This window comes from Aulonocara stuartgranti (genome assembly GCF_965226115.1).
Source record: "Aulonocara stuartgranti genome assembly, chromosome: 8".
NCBI lineage: Eukaryota > Metazoa > Chordata > Actinopteri > Cichliformes > Cichlidae > Aulonocara > Aulonocara stuartgranti.
The window spans coordinates 22,993,512-23,015,961 of record NC_138959.1 but is presented as its reverse complement, the minus strand read 5'-3'; the positions used below and the strand labels follow the sequence as shown (position 1 = coordinate 23,015,961).

Genomic DNA, 22,450 nt, shown 5'->3' with positions numbered 1-22,450 from the left:
GTATGATAGGAAAATCCAAGATTGTATTGTTTCATACTTGTTTCCATTTCTAATGCACAGAAACTGCATAGCAAATTCAAAACAAATGACATTCTTCATTAAATGTCATGGCTAAAGAAATATTAGCTTGAAATAACAGTGAAATACATAATTATGTGGCTATAAATGAAAAACCGCCTTAAATTGATGAACAAATAGTTGAAGTAGTGAAATCTATCAGTGGAAACTAAATAACACTAATAACATCAAAATTCTGGGATATTGAACAGTTAATTAGTTACAACTGGTTCATTAGAGGAACCACAGGTTTTACAGGTAGAGGCCACTGACATTTTCCCCCATCTTATCTGTCTTATCCCATCTATTTCTGGCTGTTTTTTTCTTTTTTTTACTAGTTTTGCATTCCACACAGCTTCAAGAGCATGAAGGAAATTGCATGGAGACAGGTAGGAACTCTAGACAGAGCCATAGAAGGTCCTTAACCCACAGATGAGAGCAGGTTCCCCCAGAGCCCATGTGACATGCCTAAAGACTCTGGTGAAGCCGTGGAAAACATTACGCTGCCTGTAACGTTTTTCAGAATGACCGGTGGGTCAGTGACAGTCTGAGGAGGAAAATCCATGGAGGGATTTAGGTCTATTGATCTAAATCCAGTAGAACACCTCTGGGACGTTATCTTTGGTCCAAACCTTGCTGCCAGTTCACACCTCAGATTGTGCAGGAGCTCAGCGATGCCCTGGTCCAGATGTGGAACGAGATCTCCCAGGTTACAATTCATCATGTCATTAGGACCATGTCAGGCATGCATACAAGCGCACGGGGGGCCACACAAACTACTGAGTACTATTTTGTGTTCCTGCAATGAAATTTTGTCAAAGTGAACTAGCCTGCTGCGTTTTTTCCCCACTTAGATTTTTTGGGGTTTCTTTGATCTCTGTAGGTTGATCATTTTCATTTCTATCAAACAGCTGGCATCCTTTCACTCCTAACACATTACCCAGTCCATATCAGTGTTATGACATGATTTTTTCCCCCCCAGTGAGTTGTAATGTGTTTTCAAAGTGTTCCTTAATTTATTTTTAAGCAGTATATATGCAGTGTACATATACATATAATACATGCTTAATGACGAAGTTTTTAGTTGGGGCTGGATCATTGTTGAACCGGGCATTAATACTCAGTCAATATATGTCACTGCATAATTATGTGAAATGCAAATATTATGTGCATATTATTGATTCACTTATGAGAAAACTGTGTACAGGAAAGCACAACTTAAAAGTATTTGGTTCACCTGAACACTCTATACCTGTGTTATTTTAACATTAGCTTAGCATTTAGCCAGCTGACGTTTCATCGCGGTCAAACACGGTGACAGCACCTGACTGGCACACACTCCCCTTTCACACCGTACAGCCGTGCACAGGTGAGCACATTAGCACGTTTTTTTGTTTGTTTTTTTTAAGCTCACCTTTTAATTTTCTTCTCTATCTCGGCTGCATTCGCACCCTTCGCGTTTCTTTGCCGTACTGGAGCCATTCCACCTTAAAACATCTACTACGTAGCATTTAGAAACGCATACAGTCACACACGGCCGCAGTCTCTTGCCTTCTTCCACTAAACCATACCGCTCACCCCGCCAACAGCTTGTACAAGCTCCCGAAACTCTCTACTTCCTGCTTGCCCCGTATAATCCAATCCTATTGGCTCCGGGGAAGGGAAAGCCTTTTTTCTATTGGACCACGTTCGGGTCTCTTTGAGTTGCACTTACAGAGCATAGCTGCGAAAACAACATAGCTAGGCTAGCTCGGCTGTTATCATCATTTTGATAGTAAACAGTAAGAGAACGGGCTTACGCCACAATATTAACATTTCATCTGTGATTAAAGTGTACAAGTGAGTGGGGCTCTGTGTATGCATGCAGAATGAGCTGTCCACCTTGGCCTAAAGGGAAGAAAGTGGTGCACCTGGACTTAAAAGGTGCTCCTCCACGAGTTGAATACCTGCACAGGGTAAGCTTCCACTCGGGTCTTGCTGCAACATGAACAGTATTTACAGCTCTGTCACTTTTTAGTTCCCCATGTGTGCTAACATCCTCAGCTGATCGAGCTCTTCTCTGAACTGGGAGTGGATGGCCTGCTGGTGGAGTATGAGGATGTGTTTCCTTATGATGGGGAGCTGAAGCTGCTCCAGGCAACAGCACAACCTGCTTACAGGTGCAGTTTGGGGATCTAGTGCTTCTTAAATAGTTTTCACTGTGTGTGGATTTTTAATCTCTTTTCACAATAAAAGATCCTCTAATAAAATCATAACCCTCCCTGTGTTTGATAGAGATATTTTAAGTGCAGACTTGCTGTAGAAATGCTTTGGTTTATCAGACTGTCTGATTTTTGCGTGCTGTACTTTCAGCCGAGATGAGGTGCTGTCTATGCAGGAATTCGCCAGATCCAAGGGGATGGAGGTGATCCCACTCGTGCAGACATTTGGTCACATGGAGGTGAGGTGTGTCGCATGTGGCTCAATTTTAAGATGGGAGTTCTGTGTCGCCCCTGCGCTCATCTCATCTCTGTCATAGTTTGTGTTAAAGCACCGATCCATGTGGCACCTAAGAGAGGTGGCACACTGCGTGGGAACCCTGAACCCCCACAGAGAGGAGGGGGTGAAGGTGGTGATGGAGATGCTGAGGCAGGTAGTGGAGTTGCATCCGGGGCTCAGCACGCTCCACATTGGAGCAGATGAGGTGAGGGGTCAGTCTTCAGGGGGGAACCAGTTGTTTATGTATAACTGAATCTCTTACATTCGTCTTCGTGTCCTCAAGGTGTACATGCTGGGTGAGGGCGAGGAGTCCAAGTTGTGGCTGGCTTCACCTGGGCGTACAGTGGAGCAACTGTTCTTAAGTCATGTGACCAAGGTGGCCAGGGCTGTCAAGGAGGCGTGGCCTCATATGACCATCATAATGTGGGATGATATGATGAGAGGCATGAGCCTGGACACACTGAAAGGTGAGGTGATATTCAGGGTAGTTTGAAGTTCTTGTACGTGTACGGGTCTAAATACTGTCTAAAACCACTTTGCAATAAAGTTAGTACAAAAAAACATTTCAGACTCTTGTGCTAAAACTGTACAGTATAAATGATTTGTATTTATTTATGATAAAATATTCTTAATTACTGTTTTTTTTAATCCATATGGAAGCCAGTGGTTTAGTGGGACTCGTCCAGCCTATGTTGTGGGACTACACCCCAAACCTGGATGTGTCCCAAACTGGTAGGTAAAGTACACAGATGTACATTATCAAACAGTGCACTGCAAAACTATTGACTTCAGGCTAATAATTCACCTTCTGTAAGTTTTCTTTTTGCTAGTACAGAATGTTTTCAAATGCAGAAGCTTTAAGAACTTGATATCAATGAGGGGTAAAAATGAACAGAGTAAATACAACCAAAAATATGTGACCTAATGATGATTCAACATGTTATCTTAAATTGACTGAGCTTGTTTTACTAATTTAAGTTGAAATTCTGAATGGCCATTTTTACATTTTAAAGACTTGGGAAAAATTCAACCTATATATCCGCTTTAAGTTACATTTGTAAGTAGAATAAACACTGAATATTCTCAAACTATGTTTTTCAGTGTCTCTGCTGGAGAAGTACTGTAGTGCCGGTATGGCAGATCTTTGGGCAGCCAGCTCCTTTAAAGGCTCCACCAGTGTTTACACCTGTGTGACCAGCACGCAGAGACACCTGGATAATCACCTGCAGTGGCTGAAGGTGGCTGCTTCTTTGTCTCCTGCTGTAAATATAAAGGGTATTGCCATCACAGGCTGGCAAAGGTAAGAAGCAGAGGACGTTCTCCACGGAGTAAAAGGAAAATAAGATGTTTATGTGGGCCATCATTTACCCTTCATCAGGTATGACCATCTGTCAGTGCTGTGTGAGCTGATCCCAGTGGCTATTCCATCACTAGCAGTCTGTCTCCAGACTCTCCTTCACGGACAGTTCAGTGCTGAGGCCCAGAGCAAAGTAACCGGGAAGCTGGGGATCTCATCAGTGGAGGTGGAGACCATGGGAATGTGAGATTTAACACCGTTGTAATAAACAACACCATCACTGTATCTATGTATGCATCTCCAAGCTAACAGGATTTTATTCCCCACGGTCCTCAGGACATGTGTAGCTGACACAGTGTTCCCAGGAAGGAGGCTGGCTGAGTTAATCGTGGAGCTCAATGCACTCCTCAATTCAGAAGATATAAGATTTTTTGAAAACAGCATGTAAGTTATGGGAAATGATCATAACATTTCATTTAAATGGAATTGAATGCCAATTCAGCCTCATGTCTGTAGGCTAGCATCTATGATTTGTGCACAGTGTACCACTTTATTAAGGATATTTGTGTGCTGCAAACATGAACTAAAATTTAGTCAGTCATGTCGTTATTGAACAACAGTTTCAGTGAGATGTGGGAATGGATTAAGTCTTTAGACAGATTTTAAAACATTCTAAAAATGTTATTAAAAATATTTATATGTGTTGCTATTTTGGCAATTACTACAAGACAGCCAGATATGTTAGGTATAGTGTTTGGTATAGTGCACGGGCTACCTGTTAGCAGTGAGGTAAGCTATGCTGCTAAGTTTATAAAATGAAGTCTAAATATGAAGCCATCGTAAAACAAATTTCATTTTTACATTTTAGGTTTTGGACAATTAGCTTTAAAGGTTATACTACAATTTTTTCATTCTTCGTTTGATCTTTTTTTAATTTAACTTTAGTTAGAGCCCGCTTTTAGCTAACAAGCTAACATTAGTGCTATGTATAACTTAGAAATGTGAAGCTAACAGGTGCCAAATAAATTTTTATTAGAGATTTGTCGAGAGTTATTTTTTTCCAGTGTAGAGATTTAACTGTATGCTTGTGTTTCTGCAGGTTTGTGAGAGGATGGTTTAGCCCATACCAGCGGCAGAGGAAAACTGTTACCCCGCTAATCACCATGCAGATTCACAACCAAGCATCCCTGTGAGCACACCTTCCTTATGTTTTACCAAAATGTGGAAAATTAAAAATACACAGAATATGCAGTCATAGTAAAAAGAAAGTACAGCATGTACAGGATATATTTAAAAATCCTTAAAATTAGGCAACTAGAACCTCAATTAAACTATATGATATATGTGTCATGATATTTAACAAAAGCTAAGCCAAAATGAAGAAGTGGTGTGACCCTGTTTGGCCAACAAGCACTTTGTAATCCTACATGTATGCTGAGGTCAGAGCCAAGAGCGATTTTTCGTAGACTCTGTGCAGCTAATGGGATCGCTCCATGGTGACCAATGAGAAGAATTCAGGTTTAGGGCACTTCACAATAGCTTCACTTTTCAGACCCAGAAGTTTGGAGCATCTTTTATGCTGTCAATAAACCATAGAGGGATCATGTCTGACATGATTTTGTGTGACAGTGGTAGCAACACACCTTTCTAGGTAACTAGTTACCAGAGCAAGTCTACAGAGAATGTCTTTATTTCCTGAAATTCTCAAAGGGATGCTCAGAAGATATGAAGTGACGCAATTCTAATGTCCTTATGATGCTTTTTTACCCATAAAATCTAACAGGACTGGCTTAATGGCACCAGTTTCCTGATAATAAATGCAACAGATGTTGGGGAAAACATGTACAAAAAGGAGCTTGCTGTGGTGCCAGATAGGCTTGAAGTCCTTAATGCAAGAACGAATATGTTTTACAGCAGTTACAGCTCTGTGAGAAAAACCTAGAGATGAAACTACATCTGCTTTACTGATATCTTCTTCAGAAATCACAAAGGAAACAGACAGAAAATTTGTTTTACCTCTACAAGTTACTTGTTTTCGGGCTATAGTTAAAAAGGGCCCCTGTAAGTAAGTGCTGCCATGAAACTCATATTTTGTGGTTCCATTTATATGTGCTAAGCATGTGCAGAATAGAACAGTTATTTAAATCATTTTAGCACTTAGCTCAGCCTGTGAGCTAGCATCGTGATAAGTCTTAACCTTAGTCTGTATGGCTTTAAACTCTCTTCCGGTCACGTTGCAGGTATTTGGCTACATTACAGCAGAAGGTGGAGGCAGTGAGAGAGGAGATGGCCAGTCTCTACCCAGATTCAACAGTCCAGGAGTGGATAGAGGAACACGTCAGCCCTGTAACAGCTCCTCTTCAGAGGATAACAGAGGATGTTGCAGCCTGTTTGAAGGAGATGGTGCCATAGAATCACTTTTCCGTCTTTGACATTGCTGATTAATTCACATAAAGCCTTCCTAATTTCTGCCACACACTGGCACTAAAGTTCAAAGGAGTGATTTTATATAGGGTTCTACGCTTATGTGAGAGTAAACTGCTATATGTAAATGGAGCTACATGTAACAATGACAATAAAAATCAAACCCTAGTTTAAAAAAAACAAAGTGTTTATTCCCTTAAAGCAGCACACATTTGAACTTGGAATGAGACAAAGTTTGACAAAAGCACAAAAGTCTTTTCCTGAGATACAGTCTTTGGTTCACTTTAAAAAAAACAACAACAGGTAAAGTTTACAAGATAGACAAGCATGACGTCAAAGCATTTGACACATAATTCACTCTTGACTAAGCTCAGAAGATCCTTCATGCTCAATTACAGTTTACACATGCATTCATCTGGATTGTCTACTGGGTTCAAACAAACACGCAAAAAGACAATTATGAGCGGGGTGGTCCAGAAAACTGTGGGAAAAGCACTTTCCTGAGGCTCGCATACACAAACACTCAAATTCAGTAGGAAGGCACGGGAAATCTGTAATCTGAAGTGTGCTCTCAAACAGTAATTAGCTCAAAGATGATGAAATAATACTCGCTTAAAGAAGACTCCACTTAGAATGTAACAAAAGGGAAATAAAAAGGTCTATTCCAAGATTTCCTAAATTGTGAACATTTGCAGGACAACATATAACTGAATTATTACCAGTAAAAATACAAACAAGGAAGACTGTAAGTAGAAACTAAGGGTTATTTTCCCTGCTGTTCCACATGCATGCACATGCTTAGAGTTTGCTATATATTAAGGGCCTTGCACAAACCTCACCCTCTGTAATGGCTCTGCATTGCTGCACTGCCACTAATTAAATCTCCCTTACATTAGAGTAACACTACACTTCAGACAGATCACAGCTTGTCTGCTTCATCTGAGTCGGTGCTATTGTCTAGAGAATCTTCATCCTCTGCGTCCCCGTACTCAGCCTCATACTCCTGCTGCCGACGTTTCTGCAGTTCCTCCAGTGCAAGGAAGCGCTTGAGCAGAGCAGCCACTGCCTCCACATCACTGAGGAGTAACCGGAGTGCAGAAAACAGATCCAAATAAATCCAAATATTAATACAGTGTATTCATGAATAAATGTTCATCTCAAATCGTAGTAATCAAAGTGCTGTGGTACTTTTTGTGCAGGGTATTATTAGCCATCACATCTCGATAGCTAATTAGCATGCAACAATAATTCCTGTTAGCAATCTTAAAGTGAACACCAGAAAGCAAACAGTGTGTCTTTTCTGTCCTGTCTCCCACACCTCACCACCAACCGGACGTGGCAGATGGCTGAGCCTGGTTCTGCTGCAGGTTTCTTTCTGTTATAAAGGAGTTTTTCCTTCCCACTGTCGTCAAGTGCCTGCTCATAGGGGGTCATGTGATTGTTGGGGTTTTCTCAGTGTCATTATAGGGTCTTTACTTTAAAATATAAAGCGCCTTGAGGCGACCATTGTTGTGATTTGGCGCTGTAGAGATATAATTGATTTGAATTGATTTGAACCGATTTAAACGGTGAAGACAGGCGACTCATTTAATGTTTATATAACACTTGGCACACACATCTACTTGGTGGTTTCTTAGCTAAAATAATTAAAATCTAACAGAACTGTTTTGGAGTCAATTCTGTGTTCTTTGGTTTTTGTTTGAACTGTGTAAGAGAGCTATTGATTTATTTATTGATGAGGGCAGGCTGAATAACAAACATCTATCTGTAGAAGTCAGCACAGTTTAACAGCAACATAAATTCTAGCCTCTAGATTGGCCACAAAATAAATCAATGCAGGAAGGATCTCTTATACAGTTGTTGTGTTTTAGCTGCGAGCCCTCTAATAAACTGGTAGCTAAACATGTATTAACTGCAAGTTTTAATTTTATGGGGTTAATATACTGAAAATCTGAACATCAAACCTCTATTTTATCTTTCATCTAGCAACAACTTCATACTAAATCAGATCCTGTGCTGAACTGTCAACTGCCGGTGACCTACCTGCGTCCCCCGAGCGTGGCACTCTGAGTGAGGGGGTAGGAGAAGCCTGCAGCCAGCTTCAGCATCAGCAGATAACCTTTTCCCAAATAACGCACCCTTTCCTCCTGTACGCAGATATCGCACAGCTGGTCCAGATCCAGCACAACTGGGAGATGGAGAGAAAAAACACAATGGTAAGATCCATTACTGTGGCCTCTCAGCTCACTAATGGAGCTGTAGTGACCAGCCCCCTCTGTGGTTTTACTCACCTTTTTCTTGGCCCTTCCTCCACAGAGTCAGGACTAAAGTGTATAAACTGAAGGTCTTAAGCTCAATCAGGTTCTTGGTTTTATCAAACACAGCCTCCTCCCATTCCTCCATGTTCTGCATGGCCACAAACAGACAGCCGGCCACGTAGAAGAGCTTCCACGGGATGCTGTCTGCGGGATCGACGCAACACAAGGAAAGAAAAGAAAGCTGTACTCAAGTGTTGGAAGTTAAGATGACATATCATATAAATTTTAGCTTGCATACCTGAGCTGTAATATGCAGCTGTTAAGCCAACAGATGCTATACCTGCAGTGAAAATAAGAGGCTTATGGTTTTGGAGCAGTTCAAGGGAATATTCCATCACTGAAGTGTGAGAGCGCATGTCATATTTGAGTATGGGAACAACATTTGCACAAAAAACAAACTTACCAACAAGAAGAGACCATGAACGGATCCCCGGGGATCTCTTTAGGTGGAGCAGGGTGGAGCTCTGGTCTTCTACTGTCATGTATCCCATCTAAACAAAGACAAGAACCCAGCAGTTTAGAAACACTAAAACCTTTGATTTCTTACAGTGGGAAAAGTGCAAAAACTTGCAAAACCTGCTTTACTCCATAATTTCACAGACCTTTCCTTTAAAGGAAGGGACTGTTTTAAGTGAACTCAATTTAAAGAGCCACTGTAAAACATTCACGTCTGTGTTCATTTTCAAATTGCCATTATAATAAATCTGATAGGGCCAGAGCTCAGTGAAATGTAAACAACTAGTGAATCACCCTATGTATTTTCTGCACTTTTTTTCAGTTTCAGCTTTTATATTTCGTATCTTTAAGTTAAAATTAATCAAATCAAAACCCCAAAAGGAGCTATACCAGACCTGTGCTCTGCTTCAATACAATGCCCAGACAGCAAAGTAACAGCTGTTCAATAGGGACCAAGTCTTCACTTTTTTACCCCAGAGCCTCCCTTGCAAATCAGACAAGCTTGGATTACCTCAAAATAAACCAAGATGGTTTCTCAAAAATAATCCAGACAAGTTGCTGTAAGCAGTGGATCTTTTGTTTGTTTGTTTGTTTTCTAACTGAAGAAATATCAAAGATGAAATGTGTTTCATGGTCACACATTGATGTTTTAACATGTTTCAGTCCTCTGAGTGGCATAGACCTACCTGCTGCTGTACTGCTGTACAGGGGTGATGGCAAAATAAAACTCAAACTGTTCTCGTGGCTTGATCTACATTTTTGTTCCATATATGTTTCTGATCAGACATACGGTTTTTTTTTAACTGGATCTGAAAACACGAGACAAGAAAGATGCCGCTGCTGTTGCTGCTGCTGCTGACCACGATCACTCAGCGTGACAACAATCTCTGCAGAACAGGTAAAGACAGTAATATGAAATCTGTATTGCTTACCTTAAAATCGCCTTTTTTTCTTATAAAATTTTGCCTTGTAGATTTAGGAAAGAAGAATGCGTACAAGGGAACGCAACCGCTGAAAATATAAGGAAGTTCTATTCATATTATTGCAACAAAACAGTCCCATAGGGGCAACACTTCCTTCCAGGAACAGGGCGAGCTTTACTTCATCACGCCTTCAAAATAAAAGCTTAAGAAAGAAAAAAGTAAGTAAGAAAGAAAGAAAGGAAGGTTTTTTTTACTTTAAATTTTACATTTAAACATTACATTTGCCTGCATACGCCTACCATAAGCAAGCAAGTAGTATATATGATTGTGTACTTAAATGTTTCAAACATAGTAACAATTTGAAAAGGCGTTCATAACTCGATAACAACCACACAGGTTTTCTTTTCAGAAATACCTAAACTGAGTTTTTATCAAAGCTGTTTCTATCACATTTGAATTTAGTGTGACGTGAGGTAAGAAGACGTCTTTCTACACACGAGCTTCCGGAGCAACTCGTACACAGTTTGCGCATGCGCTCAGAGGTCGCCGGGGTACACAATGGAGTCGGACGACTGGCTTGGACACTAGAGGAGTCTCGTCGCTTTTGTAAGCGGCAGTTAGAGTATTATGAAATAACCGCAGAGGTTCAAGCCTGGCGGCCAACAGTGGCGGTGACGCCGTCCACAGACGAGTTGACCGGAAAACGAAGGGTGCTGAGTAACTGTCGAGTTCACCTGTATGTAGTCTTCTTTAGCACTGGCTGCTCTTCTACATTTTTTCCCCATGTCTTTGTCCGAAAGAGCAGTGAAATAAACCGTCCGGTGAGTTACCTTAAAATTCGACCTTGCAGCGTTAACACTGCGTCTGCCGTGCCGTTAAACCAGCATACACGCTTCGGTCCCACACAGGAATTAATGTAGAAACCCCAAAAAAGGCCTGGACCGAAATAGCGTGTTTTCAAGTGGTATATTTAAGGGCAGCAAAACTAACATACCAGGTAGCTTGTTAACGTGAGGCATGCTTAAGGATTTGGCTATTCTTATTTAAAGATATAAATATATTCACCCCAAACTAGATTTTTTAAAAGGTGTTTTTGTATCATATGAAAGTAAGACTGTTTCTATACAACAAGCTAACTCTCTATAGGTTTTAATAGCACGGTAGCTTCCAGCCCATACTTCTCGCGCTTCCCCTCACGCGCACGCAATCTGACGTAATGGACTTCGTGGCGGTTTCTGTTGACTCTGTTTATATAATTAACCCGAGCAATTTGGGATGTAATGACAGAAGACTAGCTTGTGCTTGCACTCAGTTTCCCACCATTATAAAGCTGTTTTGTTTATGATAAAAACGCCCGCCTGTGATAGGACGCTGGAAGCAGTCAGTGGAAGGTGGAGTTAATTAAACAGCAAAGAGTAGTCGCCTCTGCCTTCATTACAGGAAACTTTAGGCTGTGTGGAGCTGGGATGTTAATCTCTGTGTGTCTCTCTTAATTTAAAGATATAACTGCTGAAGAAAATGTCAGAGGTCAACATAGCCAAGCGCAAGGAGAAGTGCGAGAACTGCACCAAACAGGTATGATGATGGCTCTGTAGCACTACGCTGTCTCATAAATGGGTTGGTTGACTGCCTCTTTCTTGCTCTCAGTTCTGAGCTGAGTTTATCGATCTTTCTACACACAGTGCAATAAGAAGCAAAGCGAAGATGGGGCCAACTCAAACCAGGAAAGCGAAGAAGTCAATGGGCAGGTAGTATCTGCTTACCCAGTGCACTCTAGTCATTAATTGCTCTACATGAATCAGTCCTCATCATGTTCCCATGTTAAGCAGTTTTCATGCATGTGCATTTCATGCATCCTTTCAGACTGTTTGAAGTTCACAGGGAGGATAAAGTCTAAAAAGTTACAGTTCTTTATTTCAGCATGATTCAGATTAAGATGCTTTTAGCAGATAGTAGGCTTAAGGCAGGTAATAACCAGTACAGGAAGATGAAACGTAGCCCACTTCAAAGGTTGTCGGGGTGAAAAAAATCTAATTTTTTCAGGGGAATGAAGGCTCCCAGCTTTTGTTGAGCGCATGCCTGTCCTGTGACGGCTGTCTGTCAGACGAGGACACCTTGAAGATTTCTCAGCAGGGTCTGGAGGAAGTGGAGCGAGTTCTGGCGCTGAATAAGGTACACTTCCTCTGAAACCAGGGAGTGTTTCTGCGCTGCCTTGTTGCGCTTGCTAAACAACACCTTCCTCTGTCCCTGTCAGAAGTGTGATGCGTCGAAGCACAAGGTGCTGGTGGCGTCGGTGTGTCCGCAGTCTCTGCCTTTCTTTGCTGTCAAGTTCGGTGTGGACATCGCTGAAGCGGCCCACAAGCTCTGCGGCTTCCTCAAGCACATCGGTGATTTGAGTTTTTTTCTTTTATGAAATACGAAGTAGACTTTACCATAAGTTTCCTACTCTCTCCTTTTTGTTTCTTTCTGTTGTTAGCTTGTTTTGTTATTTTAAAACAAGCTACTTTTTTTTTTTTTTTTTTGGCCGTACTTCCCACTTTTCTGCTAAACAGACTTAAGTTTACCTTTCTGCAAGCAGGTGTGCACGGATTACCCGTACACCCTGGTATTTATCATACATGTTCAACATTTCCCTGTTTGTTGTGTGCATTCTGCTTCGTCACTCTGGGTTTTCCCTGCAGGAGTGCAATATGTGTTTGACACCACTCTGGCAGCTGGCTTCAGCATCCTAGAGAGTCAAAAGGAGTTTATTCAGCGATATCGCAGGAGGCACCATGATTCCCACGCCCTGCCCATGTTCACCTCCTCCTGTCCAGGTAAACCGTCCTCTCTTCTTTGCCTTCCTCATACTCCCCCCACTCTTTACTGCTGCTTCTTCTTCTCCTCTTTTTTTCAAACCCCCACCCCGTTGTACTGGTTTGGCAGTGTGATTATCATCTGTGCTGGTGTTTGCCTCAGTTTTAAGATTTCTTTGTTCTGCAAGTCCCCGGGCTCTTTCTTGAGTGAATTTTTGTGCGTGTGCTGAACCTGGGGTTTTAGAGGTGCAGATAGCAGAGAGCTGCTGGGGAAAGATAGGAAGCTCTTCCTGCACCACTCCCTTTATCAGAGATAGGACGCTAGAACTTTTTTGGTCTTTAATTGCAGCTATACACGTGCATGCAGACACCCAGGTATTCATCCTGTGGGGTCTAACACTGGCCATGGAGGAGGGCTTTGCTCGCCTCCAGGTGAGGAACGACCAGTAATTAAATAGCAAGCCGGCTTATCATCATGAAAGAAATGTATTGGACTATGTGGATTTTTTTCCTCCTCTCTCTTGGTGTGTGTTTCTAAAATAAAAAACTTCAATTCATAATAATAATAATAATAATGGATTGGATTTATATAGCGCTTTTCAAGGCACCCAAAGCGCTTTACAATGCCACTATTCATTCACTCTCACATTCATACACTGGTGGAGGCAGCTACAGTTGTAGCCACAGACTGTCAGACTGCCCTGGGGCAGACTGACAGAAGTGAGGCTGCCATATCGCGCCATCGGCCCCTCTGGCCATCACCAGTAGGTGGTAGGGTAAAGTGTCTTGCCCAAGGACACAACGACCAGGACAGAGAGCCCAGGGATCGAACTGGCGACCTTCCGGTTACAGATGCGATTCCCAACCCCCTGAGCCACGCGTGCACAGTAGGCTAATGGTTATTTTAACATTGTGTGTTTACAGGGTGGATCCGCTATTCAGAGCGTGTTCTGGGCAGCCTGGTCACTCCTCATATCTGCACAGCCAGGTCTCCCCAACAGATCATGGGGTGTCTGGTCAAAGACTACTTCTCTAAACAGCAGGTAAGCATTGATCCACTGTGACAACTCACAGTCAAAGGTCTCAGGGTAATTGGAGGTCTTTCTACCACTTGTTTAAGTGTCTGTCGACAAATAAGGAAGGGTAAATAAATGAAAACTAATCTGTTGTATAGGCGTAAGAGTTAAATATAATGGAGGTAAGAGGTGATCAGCCTGATGGGGACTGATGGCTAACATTGATTGGCTAAAAGGTCTTCATGCTGCTCTAAATCTTTTTTCTATTAGAAAAGTCTCTAATAGGTTAAGACCGGGAACTTTGCTCACCCAACATGTGGTTCTAGGACTTGTTGTAGTTCAGGAAGTGCTTTACCAAAACAAGTTTCACCACTTCTGAGGCCCTGTGTTAAATTACCTCTAATTTAAGCTGTCACAAAATGCAGAAAAAGAATGCATCAAATGAACTAATGTTAATGAACCGCTCCTAAAATCTTAACAGCAGCTCAGCCAAAATATCCTGCAACAGAAATGAAGCCTGACAAATGTGTAACACCTTGCATTAAAGCTCTTTTATTAAACTGTCATTGAGGAAAAAGCAGAAGGTTAAAAAGAACATGCGTAGTTATTCATGATTGCTAGCTGGGATGTTTTGTTGGCATATTCAGTAGTGCCAGTAGCACTTGTAAATACAACCAGATATAATTTCATTTATACATACAAAGATCATCCTTTTAAATGACTTGCGACCCACTAAAATAAGCCATAACAATGCAGGCAGATGACCCTGGCACTTGTCTCCATTGCTACATTTTCTTGTTATTTTGCTGTGTTCAACATGTTCCTGGGCTTTAACCTTTGGGCAGTGGGTGTGTGGCATCCAGCCAATAGTAGTGCCAAGGGTATCAGATTACACCACTCTCAGGTGCAGTGAGAACACATACAGAGTGGATCTATGCCATTACGATTTTTTTTTATTTATTCTTTTTAATGATAACTGTCATTTTAAATTATACTAAAAAGAATACTTAAAATCCTTCAAAATAACTGTTGTGGGTTGTTTTTTTAAAATGATGTTTAAAAATGTAGCCAAAGTTTAAAATAATGTAAAATTAAAGAGGTAAATTTACCAAACGTGTAAAAATCACTGTGAGCCAAAAGGCTGTTCTAAATGTTCAGTATTTGATCACCTAATGTAGTCACGTCGTCCCAAACCACACGTTCCATCTGAGTCAGTGTTTGTACTGTCTCAAACCTGAACAATCCAAGGCTAATGTCAGACTGAGTTCTGTATTTTATGAGAGAGAATCTCTCTTATTATGTCTTTGTTGTGTTTTCTGTACTAGCAGAAGTTGAGTCCAGAGAAACTCTACCATGTGGTGGTGGCTCCCTGCTTTGATAAAAAGCTAGAAGCTGTCAGAGAAGAGTTCTACAACAGTATGCTGGAGACCAGGGATGTAGACTGCGTACTTACCTCAGGTAAGATTATTAAAAAGACCATATTTGCAACCATATTAGAGTTTGTTAGACCCCTCTCTCTGGTTTCAGCAGAACACATTTACTGTCTAGAGGTGTATCTGAAACCTGAGGATTGTTTGTGCAGTGGAAAGGCTGAATTACTTGATATCCTTAAAAGGTTTCCTCCAAGAGTTGCTTTAAACAGCTATAATGTTCTTCAGAAAGGTCATAATGGATACTCGAATATAATCACTGTAATTATGCCAGCAGGATGCTGATCTGGTTTCTTTTGTTTTCTTGAGATTCAGCCATTTGTCTCTAGATCCATTTAAGATTAAGAGCAGCTGACCCCAGTATGACAGAGCATGTCAGAGTGAGCAACTGTGGGAGAGCTGCAGCTGTGGCTAAAAAAGAAATCTGCACTCGCACTCATTTGATGCACCTGCATGTACCAACCAACCAACCATGTTTCCTCTTCTTCACTTTCTTTGTTTCAACCAGAGTATCACTGCATGTATCATTGTAAAATGTACACTCACTGGCCACTTTATTAGGTATACCATGCTAATACTTGGTTGAACCCCACTTACCTTCAGAAAAGCCTTAGTGGCATAGATGGACAGATTCAACAAAGTGCTGGAGGCATTCCTCTGAGGTTTCAGTTCATACTAGTATGATACACAGCTGCTGCACATCTATGATGTACCACATCATCAGGTGCTCTGCTGGATTAAGATCTGATGACTGTTGGAGGTCATTTGAGTACAGTGAACTCATTGTTATGTTCAAGAAACCAGTTTGACATCAGTGCAACTGTGTGCATTATCCTGCTGGAAACAGCCATCAGATGATGGGTACACTGGTCATAAAGGCATGGATATGATGAGCAACTGTACTGTGGTTTTTAAACAGTGCTCAGCTGCAGTCCAAAGTGTGCCAAGAAAATATCACCAGTAACAGCAATAGTTCATACTGGGCAGCATGTTGTTTATGCCAAACCAGCTGAATGTCACAGCAGAAAATGACATATTCGAGTTACTGTTGCCTTCTTGTCAGCTCATAATATTCCGTTCATTTTCCTCTCACATGAACAAGCCATTGTTTTCTTTTTTACAAATACAAATTTTATTTGTCACATACACAGTTCAACATATAGTGAACATGCAGTGAAATGCTTGTGTCCTGAACTGCGAACAGGCTGCAGACATAGCCGTGCCGTGACAGGACCCTTACTGGATACCAGGTGGGAACTGAACTTGCGACCACCACTCCAGAAGTGTGTAGTCTTACCACTACACTATCCAGCTTTTAAAACCTAGAGATGGTTGGGTGGAAAAACTTTAATCTGCAGTTTCTGAAATACTCAGATCAACAAAAATGCGGTTAAATTAAAGAACCTTTCTCCCACATTCAGATGCTCACGTTGAACTTCAGCAGGTCGTCTTGTCCATCTGTACATAAGCCTTTAAACAGGTGTAGCTAATAAAGTGGCCAGTGAGTGTTGTAGTGGATAATGAAAGAGAGCACTGTCAAAGTAAGAGTCATGTTTCATGTTCCAGGGCAGATTTATTACCTGATGGAGCAGAGGAAGGTGTCGGTGGAGGAGCTGGACTCAGTTCCACTGGACCAAGTGTGAGTAGCTGAGAGCATTGTTTTTAATAATGTAAACGATGACGTCAGTGCTATGTAGTTGGAGTGTTAATAAATTGTACTTTGATGTGTAATGTTTACGTGACTGGATACAACCTCTGAGCCTGTGTCAATGCAGCTTTGACTGTGACTGTAGGCTGGGAGACGGTGGAGACGTGGCGCTGGTGAGACATGACGGCAGAGGCTCTGAAGGTTTCCTGGAACACGTGTTCAAACACGCTGCTAAAGAACTCTTTGGTGTGGACGTCCAGGAGATCACATATAAGACCCTCAGGTGAGAGACGGCCCAGTCGGCATAGTTGTGTTCTAATACCTCACGGTTGTGTCATTCTGGAGATGGTGTTAGGGTTTTAATCCATTTGTCCATCTGTTAATGTGAAATTATGACATTACTGTGGTTGTTTGTACGTTTGGCGCATCAACAGATGCACGGAAAGTGTTTTTTTTTCCTTCTTCATTGTCAACTTTATGCACATCTGCTGCTTTTAATTTCCTTTCAATTCAATTATTAACAATGAGCAATACAAAATTTGTTGTCACACCAACTTCACTGTGAGCTAACTTTGAACTAAGACTGACCCTGTGATCCTACACTCCCCACATTGCTGTGTCAGCCTGTACTTAAGAGCTGCTACTTTGTCTGTGTAAAGGTGAAAAACCAGTTTAATCAGCTTAGCAGTGTGATGTGGGTGTTTAAAACACGGCAGTGGATGGATCAGTTAAAGATCACTTTTCTTTGATTATCTGTGTATAATCCCTTTGCTGGTGACTTTACAGGAATCGGGACTTCCAGGAAGTGACACTAGAGCGGGATGGTGAAACACTTCTGCAGTTTGCTGCTGTCTATGGTTTCAGGAACATCCAGACTCTGGTTCACCGTATGAGAAAGGGACGTGTGCCTTATCAGCTGGTGGAGGTGCTGTCCTGCCCCGGAGGTAACGCCCATCACGGCCCATGAGCTCAGACATGCTGCTGCCAGCTCTTTAAGATTTATGACCCTTAACATTCCTCCTATGTTTCCCTTCAGGGTGCTTGAGCGGCCGCGGTCAGGCTGAGAGTGAGGGAGGTGCAGGCCGGCTGGACAAAGCCTTGGTCAACCAGATGGAGGAGATCTACAGCAGCCTTCCAGTCCGGCTCCCAGAATTCAACCCTACCCTGCACACCCTCTATCAGGACTGGCTGGAGGGTCAGGACTCGTCACAGGCCAGAAAGTTGCTGCACACAGAGTACAGAGATAAGAGTCACGGCCACGCACAGCCCCCACACATGCAGTGGTGAGAAGAAAGGGAACGTCTTCCTTTAAAGACATGAATGGACAGCTATTCGATTGTGCTTCTGCCTGGACCATCACATATTCTAAAAAACTGTGGATGACGCAGAATGACGGACCAGTGACTGACGTCTCAAAAGATCATTCTTCCATTTAACCACGGGGGGGGGCTGCCTCTTTTGTGCCGAGCCTGATGATATGTGAGGGGCAGAAAAACAAACACTTAGAAATGATACCGAGTGAATCAGTGAATGCAGTGAGGTGTTCTTAAACTGGCAAAAAACAAGATCACCTGCTGTGCCAGCTGTTCTAATAAGTGACATCTGTAGCAAGTGTGAACCTGTCGAGTCACAGAGCAATAACCCCTTGAGAAAACAGAAGCTTTTATCACAACTGGAACTCATGAACCGAACCTGTGGATGCTGAATGTATATTTGATGAGTTTGAATCTTAGCTGTCCAGTATGAATCATGCAGTTTTCCATGCTAAAGTCATCTCCACTGTTCCTAGCTGAAAGACTGCGTGTTCTCTAACACAGTGATAACTATGCAACAGTGTCTTATTGAATCAGTCACAGTAAGTCTGATGCATTATTCAGATTATCCGTCCCAGAGGAAGGACAGTCCTTCTGTTTAAGGCTGCAAGAGGGTTTCATTTGTATCACTGCTCCAGTTTCACAAACTAGTATTTTTATTAAGTTATGCATATTGTTTTACAAGATCAAACATTCGTGTCCTATGTAAAGCACAAAAAGAAAAATGCTTCTCACAAATAAGTGACTTGTCTCATTCTGATGCTGATGGTTTTTTGTTTTGGTCGGGGGACCTGGTCATAACATAAAGAGACGTCACTCCGGAAACTTTTAAAAAAAAAAAATAATTTTTTTTTTGGGTCCTTTGAGAACCAAAAGATGCTGATCTCTCCAAACCAGGCTGATCACCAAATAATCTAGATAGAAAAAGAGTACTACAGGTCACAGGAGAAATGTGTATAGTCTTAGTGGAAACATAGAAGAACTAGAGAACAAGAAGGGACCAAAATTTGAACCTTAGGAGCACCTCAGATGCATCACTGATGATTGATGGCTGAAAATATTTAGATTTTCTGTGCTGTCATTAAGCGAACAAATGGATTAATCTTTGAATTTCTTCAAAAGAAATATTAAAACTGGCAATTTAAAGAAAAAGGTTATGACACTGTTGAAATAACATGCATATTCACACTTATTATTGCTTATTATTTAGATCCAGGTTGTCTCTGAGTCAAAGGGAAATGGCTCATCTGACGTTTTCTCACCAACACCTGCCAAGTTGTTCAGTCTGTAGTCGCATCAAATTAAAGCAAAATATGAGATTTATTGTTTTCTTGGATGGAGAAAAACACATTTGGTGGACATGTTTTTGATTTATACAAGGAAACAAATCTGTTTTCACTCAGTCAAAAAGTCAATATTGCAAGCTTCAAAGAAGGAAAGATATTAACATAGTTAATTATCACAACAAAAAGCCAAACGTGCCTTTGATTTTAAATCCCCCTTGTTTTCAGTCAGCATCAGTAGCATAATTCAGATGAATACTATTTCTTAAAATAATCTAAAAAACACTTGTGGGGTGTTTTTAATCTTCAAAAAGTTTGTAAGAGTTTAACATCAGCACCATGTTTCTCTGGCAGCGCTGGTGTGTGGTTAAAAAAAAAAAAAAGCGGCATTTATAATCGGTGGTGTTACTCTGAGTTGTCCCCAGATGCTCTTAAAGCAACAAGCTCTCTAACAGGTGCGTGCTGCTGCTTCTTCATATTTTAACAAATGATAGACATGCGTGAGGGTAACTGAGAGCTGCTGATCCAAATTTACAAAAGCAAAACGTTGAGTCTAAAAAGTGAAATTGGTTATTACCTCAAGCTTTTTCCTTTCAGCCAGCCTATTTAAATCCTATTTGAATTACTTTGATCTGACTGTTTAGAACATTATTGACTCCTGTTGGATTTTAATATGGACTTAAGTTATTCCATAACTTTCTCAGGATTTGATCATTTTTCCATTTTCTTTTTCTTTTTTTTCTTTTGGCTTGCTGTGTCAGCCACAGAAAACCATAACTCCCAGTGACTCAAAATTATAAAACCAGTGAGTGTGTTTGTGTATTTATGGGACATCTTAATCTATTAGTTTGTTGTGCATGTATCACAGTCCACATCCTTAAAGGGCAATGCTGAACAAGAAAGGTTGTTATACATCTGAACCGCCCATAGCATTTTTCATTTGCTGCTGTTATGAGCATGTTAACACAGCAGTTATCACACACTGTACAATTTACCAGTTCAACATTACAGATGTGATCACTTTGAGCACATGCCTCATCAACTCATACACCTACTTATATTTTAATGTGTGTGTAAATGTAAGTGAATGGACACATGACAACAGTTCATGATCTACATGAAGTATTCTCACAAAGTTAACACTGTCTTTAGTACAGTAAGGACTTGGAGATGAAGATAAGCAGAGACACAGAAATAGCATCTGTAATCTGTCTTGTGGGTTTTTCATTTAGTTTCTGTTAAGCAATAAACTCAGAGATCTGCTGATATGTATCTGTACCTCCCTTTTTTAAACTACTCACCATATCAACACTCACCGCTTGACAGATTTGTCACCCTTATAACTGCTTGTATTACCTCAGAAAACGTATGCTTGGTAAGAGTAACAGTACAATACAGCGTGGCATGTAGTGGCATGGTTCTGTATAATCTTGCCGTGACATCACACGATATCACAAGTATTTGTCACCAATTGTGACAACTACAGTTAAGGTGTAGAAACAATACACACAGCAGCTTTAAACTCAGAAAACATAAAGATGAAATAGTTCAATGAAATCCAGAGAAATCCTCAAGCATTCAGGTCTGGTTAGTCAACTCCATGACCTTAATGTGCTTCTTCTTTAGTCGCTCCTTTGTTGCCTTGGTGGTATGTTTTAGGTCATTGTCATGCTGGAGGTCGTCCCCTACCCTTGGCAGAAAAACAGCCCCATAGCATAATGTTTCCACCATGCTTAACTGTGGCGATGGTGTTCTTTGGGTCATACTCCTCGATTTAGGTTTTATCTGAGCAGCACTTTCTCTACAGTCTCGTCCTTGATGTCCTTTGACAGCTCTTTGTTGAAATGCAGGTTTTAATAACAGCTTCTTCTCAAACCTTGATGTGACTATAATTTATGAACAAAACAGTAGGAGGGGACGATGGAGTGGGTTGTGCCATGTTTTACTTAAAACCATGACTGTAATGCTTCCAAATAAAATATGTAAATATATTTCAGGATGTCGTGCGTCCCTGGGAACAATCACACATATAGTATTTAAGAAATATAGCTTTCTGAAAAAAAAGTGGTCTTGTGGCACAACTTGCCCCTGGTGCAGGGTAAGTTGTGCCTTTGGAGAGAATACCTTGGGTGCCATTGATTATGAAAGTAAAACAGTAGACTTTGATCTCAGAAACTGTAATGCTATATAACAGCTAGACAAATTTAACACAAAATTAATAATCTAAGGTTTATTTAAACTTATTTTAAAACCTCAAAGGCCAATTTTACATAAGCCAATTCTGCCACATGAGCACATCAAAAGTCAGTTTTCTTAAACACAGCCTAACAACACTTGAACTCATTGATGCTACCCACTGCTCTCTTCTGGCAGTATCACCAAGTTTGTGTGGTGTGGATGGCTGTTTTTATGCACATCTACTCTAGGGATGACTCCGTCATCATTTTCCTTGAAAGTGAAGATGGGCTTTAAATTTACAGACCTATTACGACTTCACCTTAAAAACTTAAAAACCAGTGTCAGCACCATCAACCAATCCAATGTAGGTGTATGATTTGGTTTTGATGCGAACTTCACAATGACAATCACAACTACTTTCAGATTTACATCTTCAAAAATCAAAAATGTCCGGTCTCATGACCAATTTCTTCTATGGTTCACTAGAAACAAGGGGCGGCACAACTTACCCGCTGGCACAAATCACTGCACTTTCCCCTGCTGAAATTAAACGCTAGGTTTCAATAAACCAACCAGTATGTTTCTTCATTTTTTTTAAAGATGCTCTCAGAATGATCCTCATATCTTTTCTTCTTTCCTCTAGTTTCCAAACACAGTGAAGCTTCCAGCATGTTCCATCTGTGGGTATGTCTGTGTCTGTTCTATGCACTACAAAGCAGTGTCTCATCAGGTCAAGGTATGTCTATACTGCTTGTAATAATTACTGTTAAACTGGCCACTGCAAAAACATTAGGGAGAGTAACAAATTGAATAATATCATATGTTGATGTTTTG

The 22,450-nt window shown here is 41.1% G+C and overlaps 4 protein-coding genes across 10 annotated transcripts in view; 2 read left to right on the top strand and 2 right to left on the bottom strand.

Moving 5' to 3' along the window:
* ogfod3 (2-oxoglutarate and iron dependent oxygenase domain containing 3) overlaps window positions 1–1,654 on the bottom strand; it is a 33,173-nt gene extending 31,519 nt beyond the window's left edge. The window contains exon 1 of the mRNA XM_082543684.1: window positions 1,472–1,654. Within this exon, the coding sequence (XP_082399810.1) occupies window positions 1,472–1,539 (68 nt within the window). The 5' untranslated portion in view covers window positions 1,540–1,654. The remainder of the gene's footprint in view (window positions 1–1,471) is intronic.
* Window positions 1,346–6,397, top strand: hexd (hexosaminidase d). Of its 2 annotated transcripts, XM_082543673.1 has the most exons (12): window positions 1,346–1,426; window positions 1,925–2,012; window positions 2,101–2,216; window positions 2,410–2,497; window positions 2,576–2,740; window positions 2,819–3,002; window positions 3,196–3,267; window positions 3,637–3,835; window positions 3,914–4,075; window positions 4,169–4,276; window positions 4,932–5,021; window positions 6,073–6,397. In XM_082543673.1, the coding sequence occupies exons 2-12, from the start codon at window positions 1,926–1,928 to the stop codon at window positions 6,242–6,244; spliced, it is 1,443 nt and encodes a 480-aa protein (XP_082399799.1). In that variant the 5' UTR covers window positions 1,346–1,426; window position 1,925; the 3' UTR covers window positions 6,245–6,397. The 2 variants fall into 2 exon arrangements, with proteins under 2 accessions (XP_082399799.1, XP_082399798.1); XM_082543672.1 differs by lacking the exon at window positions 1,346–1,426 and having other exon boundaries at window positions 1,750–2,012.
* A 28-nt stretch (window positions 6,398–6,425) lies between these two features.
* On the bottom strand, window positions 6,426–11,418 carry cybc1 (cytochrome b-245 chaperone 1). Of its 3 annotated transcripts, none has more exons than XM_082543700.1 (6): window positions 10,784–11,418; window positions 8,978–9,065; window positions 8,813–8,854; window positions 8,548–8,718; window positions 8,300–8,444; window positions 6,426–7,332 (listed from the first exon to the last, which is right to left on the bottom strand). In XM_082543700.1, exons 2-6 carry the CDS (start codon window positions 9,063–9,065, stop codon window positions 7,176–7,178), a joined length of 603 nt encoding a protein of 200 aa, XP_082399826.1. In that variant the 5' UTR covers window positions 10,784–11,418; the 3' UTR covers window positions 6,426–7,175. The 3 variants fall into 3 exon arrangements, with proteins under 3 accessions (XP_082399826.1, XP_082399825.1, XP_082399827.1); XM_082543699.1 differs by lacking the exon at window positions 10,784–11,418 and adding an exon at window positions 9,963–10,115; XM_082543701.1 differs by lacking the exon at window positions 10,784–11,418 and adding an exon at window positions 9,717–9,918.
* Window positions 10,476–20,706, top strand: narf (nuclear prelamin A recognition factor). 4 transcript variants are annotated; one of them, XM_082543676.1, is made up of 12 exons: window positions 10,476–10,559; window positions 11,454–11,528; window positions 11,636–11,701; window positions 11,997–12,125; window positions 12,208–12,340; window positions 12,635–12,769; window positions 13,673–13,791; window positions 15,090–15,222; window positions 16,761–16,833; window positions 16,988–17,125; window positions 17,629–17,786; window positions 17,879–20,706. In XM_082543676.1, the coding sequence occupies exons 2-12, from the start codon at window positions 11,472–11,474 to the stop codon at window positions 18,127–18,129; spliced, it is 1,392 nt and encodes a 463-aa protein (XP_082399802.1). In that variant the 5' UTR covers window positions 10,476–10,559; window positions 11,454–11,471; the 3' UTR covers window positions 18,130–20,706. The 4 variants fall into 4 exon arrangements, with proteins under 4 accessions (XP_082399802.1, XP_082399801.1, XP_082399803.1 ...); XM_082543675.1 differs by having other exon boundaries at window positions 10,481–10,689; XM_082543677.1 differs by having other exon boundaries at window positions 10,481–10,774; window positions 15,093–15,222.
* The last annotated feature ends 1,744 nt before the right edge of the window (window positions 20,707–22,450 follow it).

What these genes read in the sequence shown, in the direction of transcription:
- hexd (XM_082543673.1), top strand. Translation starts at nt 1,926, where the DNA reads ATGAGCTGTCCACCTTGGCCTAAAGGGAAGAAAGTGGTGCACCTGGAC. An exon ending in TCCACATTGGAGCAGATGAG is followed by an intron (nt 2,741 to 2,818) that starts GTGAGGGGTCAG and finishes CGTGTCCTCAAG; the next exon opens with GTGTACATGCTGGGTGAGGG. An exon ending in CCTGGATGTGTCCCAAACTG is followed by an intron (nt 3,268 to 3,636) that starts GTAGGTAAAGTA and finishes TATGTTTTTCAG; the next exon opens with TGTCTCTGCTGGAGAAGTAC.
- cybc1 (XM_082543700.1), bottom strand. Translation starts at nt 9,065, where the DNA reads ATGGGATACATGACAGTAGAAGACCAGAGCTCCACCCTGCTCCACCTA. An exon ending in GAGGAAGGGCCAAGAAAAAG is followed by an intron (nt 8,445 to 8,547) that starts GTGAGTAAAACC and finishes TCCATCTCCCAG; the next exon opens with TTGTGCTGGATCTGGACCAG. An exon ending in GCCACGCTCGGGGGACGCAG is followed by an intron (nt 7,333 to 8,299) that starts GTAGGTCACCGG and finishes GTTACTCCTCAG; the next exon opens with TGATGTGGAGGCAGTGGCTG.
- narf (XM_082543676.1), top strand. Translation starts at nt 11,472, where the DNA reads ATGTCAGAGGTCAACATAGCCAAGCGCAAGGAGAAGTGCGAGAACTGC. An exon ending in CGGCTTCCTCAAGCACATCG is followed by an intron (nt 12,341 to 12,634) that starts GTGATTTGAGTT and finishes TTTTCCCTGCAG; the next exon opens with GAGTGCAATATGTGTTTGAC. An exon ending in ACTACTTCTCTAAACAGCAG is followed by an intron (nt 13,792 to 15,089) that starts GTAAGCATTGAT and finishes TTTCTGTACTAG; the next exon opens with CAGAAGTTGAGTCCAGAGAA.